The following is a 10,747-nucleotide window of genomic DNA, read 5'->3' on the forward strand; positions in this document are numbered from 1 at the left end:
AAGATATCTCGAAGCAACAAGGCTTAGAGCACTACAAAGTCATACACTGGGATAAACATTTTCGCATTACAAGATACAAACAACCCAACATCATATGAGATTCATGAAAAGTTAGCACAGATATGAACTGAGCTAGATTTTGTTTTTAAACATGTCAGCGGAGGTGCTGAGAAGGTTAATGTTGTAAACTATTAAATTTAACTACCAACACCGACAGTCGAATACTATTATGAAGAGTATACTAATGTAGTGAATGAGCAACCGAGGGGTTTTCAACCAAACACCCAAGGCTCCAATCAAGACATTGGCACCAAGGTAAAGGAAATCAAGGCCGAAACTATGGTAACTTCAATTGAGAGGGTCAATATATCCGAGATGAGAATTCCAACCATGACAAAAAAGTCAACCGAAGTAACTATTGTAACATAAATGATCATAACGGGCCCTATGTACCACTCCAGAATCAAGAAGTTGCTCCTAGGGATGGTGGAGGTAGTATGATGTGAGTTGCGAATATTCTACAGAAGATGAAGAGGCGATTTTGTACTAGTGATGATCATGCCAAGGAGATGAGAGATGACTTAGCTAACATTGGGCAGAATATTGAAGCACATGCGTTTTTTATTAAGAACCTTGAGTTCTAGATGGATCAGTTGTCTACTACTGTGAATCCATGCCAACATGACACTCTTCCTAGCAACAGTATCAATAATCCTAAAAACGATGGGCATTGCATGAAAATCACTACTCGAGGGGGTAAGAAAACAATTGATCCACCTATGTATTATTTGGTAGAGGATAATATGAGCAAAGATGAAGAGGTAGTTGATTCTAGTGGAGAATTGGTGGACAAAAATGCGAAAGAACCATATGTGTCTCATAAAGTGATCCCCATTCCTAGACCTCCACCACAATTCACTCAAAGATTAGGGAAGAATACCGAGGATGGTATAGACTGACTATTTATCACTATGTTGAAACAACTTTCTATCAATGTACCTTTGATAGAAGCTTTGGAACAAATGCTCGGTTATGCTAAGTTTATAAAGTATATGGTGACAAAGAAGAGAGCGGTGAGTTTTTAGGATTATGAGATAATGCAGCATTGTGGTGCTCTTTCTGCAAGGCCTCTTGTGCAGAAGAAGGAAGATACGGGATCTTTAACCATTCTATGCACAATCGTGCTGCTACACATTGCTAAAGCACTATTTGAACTTGGTGCAAGCATAGATCTCATGGGTCTTTCTATTTATAAGATGTTAGGCTTGGGTGACCCAAATCCTACTATGATGCGGTTATTGATGGCCTATCAAACGGGTAAGAAGACCATTGGTATCATCCATGATGTTCTTATAAAAGTGGAGTCATCTATATTTCTTACCAATTTTTTGATTGACTTTGAGGTTCCTATTATTCTAGGAAGGCCATTCCTTGCCACCGGGCATGCATTGGTTGATATGGAGAAAGGCAGATGAAGTTTATGTTGAATAATGAAGAAGCAACTTTAAGCATATGTAGGTCCATAAAGCAGAGTGGTGAGCTTCAAAAGGTATCTACTATATCCTACAGGGTTGAGAGTGCATCTGAGATACAAATTGAAGAGCGATGTCGAGGCACAAGCGATAGTGATCATGAATTTAGACATTGATGGTATTGATGATTATGGGTCTTTGGCGTCTGTACTTGAACGAAACGAATATAGGTAAAAACCAAAGAAATTGCACTTAGATATGAAGCATCGTGAGTCTCCACATGCGAAACCATCTATTGAAGAGGCCCCAAAATTAGATCTTAAGGCTCTACCACCTCATCTGAGGTATGTGTTCTTGGGTGGAGATGACACTTTGCCAATGATAATTGCAGTAGATTTTAATGAATGTCAAGTAAAGGGATTAGTGGTGGCATTGAATAGGCTCAAAGGAGCCATTGGTTGCACTATTGCAGACATTTTAGTGGGATTTCCCCTGATATTCCTTCTTATAAAATACAACTCATACCTGATCACAAACCAAGTATTGAGCACCAAAAAAGGTCGAATCCAGCTATGTAAGATGTAGTGAAAAAGGAAATAATCAATTGGTTAGAAACCAGAGTCAAATATCCTATTGCAGACAGTAGTTGGGTGTTCCTTGTTCAGTGCGTACCTCAGAAAGGTTAGATGATGGTGGTGCCTAATGAGAGGAAGGAGTCAGTTCAAATGTGTCCAGTAACCGAATGTAGAGTTTGTTGGGACTACCAGAAGTTTAATTCTTGAAACAAAAAGGACCATTTTCCCATGCCCTTTTTGATTAAGATGTTAGACATACTCTCTGGTAAAAGGTGGTATTTCTTTCTTCATGGCTATTCAGGCTACAATCAAATATCTATTGCCCCTGAGGACCAAAAAGACCACTTTCGCTTGCCCTTATGGGATATTTGCCTTCAAAAGGATGTCGTTTGGGTTGTGTATTGCATCGGCCACCTACCAAAGTGTTATGGTGTGTATATTCTCTGACATGGTGGAGGACACTATTCAGGTGTTCATGGATGACTTTCTGTGGTTGGCGACTCCTTTGATCGGTGTTTGAACACTTTGGCTGAGGTGCTCAGAAGATGTGAAGGTTGTAATCTAGTTGTTAATTGGAAAAAATGTCATTTTATGGTGAAAGATGGTATAGTTTTAGGCCATTACATCTCAGAGAAGGGGATAGAGGTTGATCGAGCTAAGTGGAAGTAATAGAAAGGTTCACTCCACCTAAATCTGTAAAAAATGTTTGAAAAGTTTTCTTGGACATGCTGGCATTTACCAGAGATTTATTAAGTTTTTTTTGAAAATTGCAAATCCTTTGTGCAAATCTCTCAAGAAGTAATATAAGTTCTGTTTTGATTTATCATGTCTGAAAGCATATGGGAAGTTGAAGGGGAAGTTGTTGTCAAGGCTAATTATTATTTCACCATATCGGAATGAGCCATTTAAGGTGATGTGTGATGCTAGTGGGGTTGCACTTGTTGTGGTATTGGACAGAGAAGGGATAAAATCCTTCACCCTATTTACTGTGCAAGCAAGGCCCTCATTTAAGCTCAGAAGAACTACATAGTAACTAAACATGAGCTTCTTGCGGTGGTGTTTGCATTCAAAAAATTTCGCTCCTATTTGCTTTGTACAATGTTTATAGCTCATACAGACCACTACGCTTTGAAGTACTTGATCACATAGAAGGATGCAAAGCCAAGGTTTATTAGATGTGTATAATTGCTAAAAGAATTCGATTTTGAGGTGAAAGATAGAAAGAGGACTGAGAATCAAGTGGCCAGTCATTTGTCTAGATTGGAGGATGCATCTATGTGGGAATCGGGTGAAAAATATTAAATTGATGATGCATTCTAGATGAACTTGTATTGGCCGCTTCTCAATATTTGATCCCATGGTTCGCAAAATTTGCAAATTATCTAGCAAGTTACTTGGTTATGTCGGACTTGACCTTCCATCAGAGGAAGGAATTCATGCATGATGTGGAAAATTTCTTTTGGATGAGTCTTAGTCATACCGGCGTTGTGCCAATGGGATTATTCACCATTGTGTACCGGAGGTTGACATGTTGAGTGTTTTAAAGGCACGTCACTTCTTGCCTGTTGGTGGGAAAAATAGTGGTATTCAAACTATTCATAAGATCTTGCAGTTTGGGTACTATTGGCCAACCATTCATCAAGATTCTCACGATTTAGCAAGGTCATGTGATCGGTTCGAATGAGATGTAGGAATTTCGAGGATACTAGAACTCCCCTTAAATCCTATTCTAGTGATTTACTTGTTTTATGTATGGAGCATTGATCTGATGGGTCCACTTGTAAGTTCTCATAGGATTAAGTATATACTTATGGCGGTGGAATGTGTGTCAAAAGGGTGGAATCAATAACGCTTCCTAACAGTAAAGGAAAATGTGTCACCGCGATATTGAAAAAGAATATATTCTCTGGATTTTACACACCTAAGACTATTCTAAGCAATGGTGGCTATCACTTTTGTGGCAAGTTTTTCAAAGGTCTATTGGAGAAATATGGGGTTCGCCATAATGTGGCTACCCCTTTCCATCCACAGACTAGCGGGCAAGTGGAGGTGTCCAGTCGAGATATCAGGCAAATTTTGGCAAAAAAGGTGAATGATAATAGAGCAGATTGGTTAATCAGGCTTTATGATTCTCTTTTGGCCTACGGCTCTGCATACAAGTTTTCCATAGGTATGTCTCTATACCAACATGTATATGGAAAGACTTCACACTTGCCAGTTGAGTTAGAGCACAAAGTAATGTGGGCAATGAAGAAACTGATGTTGGATTGGAAATAAATGAGTTTAATGAGCATGATGAGTTTTGCCTGAAATCATATGAAAGTTCAGCCATCTACAAAGAGAAGATGAAGAAGTACAATGACCAAAGGATTGAAAATCGAGAATTTGCGGTTGGTGATTTGGTGCTTCTATTAATTTCTAGGCTATGCTTATTTTCGGGAAAACACAAGTACAAGTGGACAGGGATATTCCTCATCATTAAAGTGTTTCACATTGAGAGGTTGAGTTGGATATTAAGGAAGGCACAAAGTTCACAATCAACGGGCAAATGATAAAGATCTACCTGGGGTATGAGGAGAGTGTCCATGAACTTGTTGAGGCCTATCATCTTCATGAAGTCTTAGTAGTCAAGGAACCATCATCGTGCATCGACGTTAAACAAGCTCTTCTAGAGAGGCAACCTAAGGTGTATTATGTAGCCAACAATAGGTTTTACTTTCTTTGTGAGAATTGTCGTCTTTTTGTTTTGTTTCATTTTTAGTCTTATTTCATTCTTGCTTGTGTAATAGTGGTATCTAGATAATAGTATCGAGTATATGTCACAAAAGTGTCTAGAAAAATGCAAGAAGAATGTCCTAATGCGTGTTACATGTGCAGGGACAAAAATAAAAATCTACAGAAAATGGTCTTGTGCAGAGGTCTACCAACCCCGTTGACGGGCCTTTATTCCATCGACGGACCGCCAATGGTGTCGAAGGTCTGTCTCTTTATGTTTATATGTATAATTAATTGACAGTCCCAGTCGAGTGCCCCCCGACTAGAATACGAACCGTTGATGGGTATACATCAATCAAAACTACCAGCGATCCGACCTGACCCGACCGTTAATATTAAACGACATAATGGTTCAGATTCATTCCCACCTTTAAATTCTTTTAAAATTCCCTTCCAAAACTATTTTTCTTCTTTTATCACCAAAACTCAATCTTCCCCAAATTCTCCTTTCTCACCATTGTTCTTTGACTGATGATCGAATTCGGGCACGTAAGCTACTGTTTGAAAGTTCATCTCACAACCGCACCACTCCGAACTAAAGGTATTTTGATTTCTTTTAAACTTTGTGTACTCGTTTATAGTTGTTTACAGAAACCCGGATGCGAGTCCTGACCGTAGAGACAAAATTTACTTAAGTCGCATGCTAAAAATTGTGTTTTACGTCCCTCGGAATGATAGAGTGTTGTTGTGTCTCCTTGTTGTATGTATAAAATTTGGGTAATCTCTGTAGTTTTGGAAATTTTGACTTAGTTTTTTTTTACTGTGGATGAATTAGAAAAAAATAGTTTGCAAACGAAACCCTAGGAATGACGAATTCTCCTTTTGGGTGTTAAAATTGCATGTCTTAACATGAATTTGTCAAAAGTTGTCTAAAAATTGTACCTTGAAAAGAAGGCCTGAAATATGTCTCAAGCTTACTGTACGAGACCCGATGATGGGCCGTCAATCGATCGACGGGGTCCGTCGACTGCATCTACCTAAAACCGTCTAAGTCTTAAATGATTAGTATGGAATACAATTCGTCAATTGATCATTAGACTATTCTTCAAGTCTATTGTTTTTATCAGGGATCTTGGTTTCACTAACTTCTAAACTAAATCTAAGTGTTAGACGAAGGAAGTGGACTAATCGACAGACAATTTGCTTGTTTGTTGTTTTGATTTAAGATGTATGATTTTTTCAAACTTGAATAATTCTAAGTGTCAATCAATGGACGCAATCAATAGACCGCCGTTTGCTCAATGAACTGTCGATAGTGCCCGTCGATCTAAATCATCAAAACAGAACTATGTTGTTTATTTTTCAAATTGTCTTTGCCAGGTATGTTTCGAGTGTGTAGTCTTGATGAGTTCAGACTAACAACTTCTCTATAGGTACAGATGTGCCCAAGAAGGATATTTCGTCTACTCAAGGCAAAATCCAAGTTAGTTGCCCCGTCTCGTCGGATGATTGTTGACTATCCTACGAGTAAGATCCAGCATACGTCCCTCCGGGTTCCATAACCCAAACTATAGCTGAACGAGTCACTAGGGGTACTCCCTGGAAGGTGGTTATTGTGTAGTCATCATCTCCTAGTCTGATCACGACCGTACACTCACCGACTCACCATCCAGGGTTGCCTCTAGTTTTGAAAGAGCATCAGGCTCCAAATATATTTCCACAACAGGGTCCACCCCATATTCTAGGTAAAATGCAGACATTGTATCTGTTTTCGTCTTTCAGGGAGCCACTCGGTCAGAGGGCACAACCACCAAGCCTCATCTGATGAGGCTACCAACTCAGAGTCTGCCCCTGCACTCCGAGCTGATGTACCCACACCTGTTGCTGAGGAACATAATTGTTGGTGTATCGATGGTCAATATCGGTATACATGGATGCTAAAATGCTGAATGAAAAGGGAGTAATGACTCATCTAGTTACAGTGGATCGTCGAGTCCTCACGGGGGAGTTAGCACACAGTCCCTGAGGTGCATAGATTGTTCAACTTGCACAAGTTGAGTGGACGGCTCGGAGTTTTGGGACATATAGCAAGGAGATAGTCATGGAGTTCTACGCTTCCTATATGGATACTCCAAGAAGTTCTATCGATGGGTGAGTAAAACCTGCCAAATAGGACCCCGCTTACCTCTGTATTAGTCCGGGGCTTCCAGGTTGATATCTCTGAGGCCACCATCCGCCAGGTCCTATATAGAAGTACTACGGGCACTTTATTGACCTTGACCACTACTATATTCGACTATTGGTGGGAGAATATCAAGAGTGTAACCTTTAATAGGACCGCAGCGAGTCGAGAGTGGTCAAGAAATGGTTTGCACAGTAACTATCAATCGATGGTGAGAGGGGTGACTAGCTGTTAGATCCCCGAGGGTTAATGAAAAAGGTGAACCTCAACTTTGTTTCGAAGTTCTTCAGGTTGTTGGTTCAACACCCCATATCTCCCACAAATGCTAATAATGTCCCTACATGGGATAGAGCGGTGTTACTAGCAGCTATGGTAGCGGGGATTGAGATAGAATATGCAAGAGTGCTGATCATAGTGATCCATAATAGGGCTTTCAATACCTCTACCACTTACCCCTTAGCTTGTCTTATTTTCCATTTGTTCAGGTAAGATGGCGGGCCAATTTGACATTGTGACACACTCCGTAGTCCGTCGGGTACTATAGATATATGACTCATTAAGGATGAGGCCAAAATAGCGGCACCACAGAGAGGTCCTCAGATTGAGATGCCTCTATTGAGCAATAACTTGGTGGATACGGTGGAGTTATCCCAAGGGGATAACCCTTCCACTTTAGAGGCTGCTGACACCACCCCGGATGATTTAACCTATTCCACCTGTCAGGCCGCTAGCTCATCACGATCCACACAACCTTCTGCAGCACTGGCCTCCCTGGTGTGAGTCCACATGTTAGTGTCCTAGACGGCCACCTTGCTACACTATATGTAGCCTTGGATGCAAAAATCCATCGCCAAGGCTGAGGACCAAATAGATAAGAGGTTGTCTAAGAAAATAGCAGAAAATTCAGGTGGTTCACCAGTGCCTTGTTGCCTTCGAGTTGCGGGTGTTAGAAAGACCAGTCCCTACCATAGACCTTACCAATCTTCAGGTTGTAATGGCTAGTTTGCGATCAGATGTGGAAACCATTTTGGAGATGAGGGGGACTAAACCAGAGGGTGTACCCATCCAGCTAGCAGATGACACATTGTTAAATGCCTTGTTCAAAATCGTTGTTGAGCCTCAGCCTTAGCCACGTGATTGTGCGAAGAGGCACCGCTCCAACTGCACTACTGAGGTCGGGGAGGAGGCCCGTGCGAAAATGAGAGAGCAGAATGAGTTAGAGTTTGATAGGAGAGCATCTTTGGTGGACGAGGAGGCCCGCTATATTAGGTCACCAGAGATGGCTGCTGGGTCATATAGTTCTATACCATTGGCCAATGAGAGGAGAACCAATGATTGTGCAGATAATGATGTGGGCACCACTGAGGGTGACCCAAGTGCTGATCTAGTGAATCTATGAGACTGGACCTGCCCACATGTTGATAGTTATTCGGCACTCTGCGCCATAGGTTTTCTTCAGGTACCACCCTATCCTTTTTTATTTTATTGCATTCGGGACAATTAAATGTCTTTTGTTGGGGGTAGGGTACATGGAAAGTGAGTGGTAGGGTGAAGTCTGAGTAACCCAACTCACAATCCTCTTCTGGGGTTCTCTTGCCTGTGTTCTTTTTCCCCAAGAGATTATTTACTTTTCTGTTTGAGCGGCATGTCGTAATTTGAACAAAGTAGAAGAGCATGAAAAATTAAGAACAATGGCTGATAAAATGATACCCTTCATGGATAGTTCTTGCATGTATAGGTGAAAACAAGTTTAATGTGTTGGTTCTAAGCATGACATAGATAGGCACCCACTGCATGACCTACAACTGACACCTAAACTAGGAAAGATGATAATCTGAGAGCATAATGAATTGCCTAGAGAGGGTGAGGAGATTTGATTGTTCGACAATCGGTACCTAGCTAGAACTTGCTCGGTTAGTACTGCGAAGGGAATCCGTGATATAAGCTAGGAAAGGATCATAGGCCCTTGTTCGAACTAGCCAACATCTAGCCTAAAAGAGTTAACCAAATGAAAAAACAGACCATTTAGACCCAAATATATTGAGTTTGTAATACACAAAAGAAAACATTTCCACCAAATCACTCTCCCAGGGTCTAATGTTCTGGACCCAGTCCCTCCTTGGATATGTGTACCTCGAGTTAGGCCAAAAGCCTAAGCTCAGGGGGGGATAGTGTAGTAAATAACCTCGTCTTGGCCTTGACACATTTCAGGTATTGTGCACCTCAACTCAAAAGTCGTGAGTTAAGGGTGGCTATTATGAGCGAGGAGCCACAAATGGGTATATATGAAAAGATTTGTATGTTAAAAAAGAGAATAGAGAAATCAAAAGACGTGACTCCGTTAAATTATAAACTGAAGGAAAAGGAAAATAAAAGAAAAAGGAAAAAAAGAAAAGAGTTTGAAAAGAAAAAGTTGAAAAAGAAGTAAGAGTCAAATCTAAAAAAGGGAGCAGAGCAAAGATGAAAATAGAAGAGAAGAATAGTGTAAAAGGTAATGAAAAGAAGTAGGAAGGTTAGCAGAAATGTCAAGGAGGGAAAAAAGTTACTAAAAATGTACCAAAATATACCACACTAGACCCCAAGCCTACATTACTAGTCAAGAAAGTCCTACCATGATCCTACAATCTAGTGTGGTGAACCTAATAGAGAAAATAAGGGCAAGCCTATGATGATGAGTACTAAATGTATTGAACTTTTTCTTGAGCGTGAGAGTTGAATAACAACTCATGTACCCAAACATACAATCACTGTGTAAAAAATGAATATTTCTGTCGTAGAAGGGCATTTGTTGTCGTGTGGCAAATTTGGTACCTTGGTTAGAGGCAAAACAGCAGAGGTGTATATGCATGGTGTGTTTGTGTCATGAAGTCCTATATCCTCCCTCACACTATGTAGTATCCTTTAAGACAAACCTCACACGAGTTTACATATATAACTTGTTCATTACATTAAAATTAGGGAAGGAAGTGCAATAACCGATATGAGACCATGTGAGCTACATATAATGCGGTGTTCTACTTCCACACGGAAAAGAAAGGGTTAGAACTTGCCTAATGTGCAACCATTCGTACGTAGATTTATAGGTGGATTCACTAAGCTAGATTACTATGTGGCCACATAGTTAAGGATCTAGGAAATTGCGTCTAGAAACATTGACTTGCTAACGTGGAAGTTTCCATCTCATAAGACAACACATAACTAGGTAATCAGGACTTGCTAACATGAAGAAACCCATTTGGCAGACCGGACTTGCTAACGTGAGACCTCCATCTCATTACAGGACTTTCTGTACTAAGCAATTATTCCGTTTAGTAAACATATTATTTAATCATAGATGTTAACATTAGTCTCTTATAGACCCCTATGTAAACATCTTATCTTATCTAGATCATAGGTCATCAGAAGTGATAACAATCCTTTCACTTTTGACACCATCTCATAAGTGGGTAAACCTTTCACTTAACACTTTATTATAATCATGGGAACTACTTTGTATCATATAATAATCATACCATAACATACTTACATACTTCATAACTAATTCGATAGTCTAGGGTTAAGGACGAGGAATACTAAGCATCAACATCACAACCACACATTATACCTAGAAGCATTGCCATCTAAGTAACTCATAATACAAAGTTGAATCAACGAAGAACCAATCAACATACCTCATTGCCCTTCCAAGAACCTTCATTCTCCAATTATAATGAATACATAAAAAATTACATAAACAAGGTAAATTCAAGAAGCAATTACATAATTAAGAACAATGTAGTCAATCTACATGTTCATGATCTTCA

At 40.0% G+C, this 10,747-nt stretch overlaps 1 protein-coding gene across 1 annotated transcript; it reads left to right on the forward strand.

Annotated features, from left to right (window-relative positions):
* Positions 1 to 1,097: 1,097 nt before the first annotated feature.
* Positions 1,098 to 1,475, forward strand: LOC138341987 (uncharacterized). The gene has a single exon (XM_069294170.1). It carries the CDS (start codon positions 1,098 to 1,100, stop codon positions 1,473 to 1,475), a length of 378 nt encoding a protein of 125 aa, XP_069150271.1.
* The last annotated feature ends 9,272 nt before the right edge of the window (positions 1,476 to 10,747 follow it).

The sequence above is a fragment of the Solanum lycopersicum genome, chromosome 2, assembly GCF_036512215.1.
Source record: "Solanum lycopersicum chromosome 2, SLM_r2.1".
Lineage (NCBI taxonomy): Eukaryota > Viridiplantae > Streptophyta > Magnoliopsida > Solanales > Solanaceae > Solanum > Solanum lycopersicum.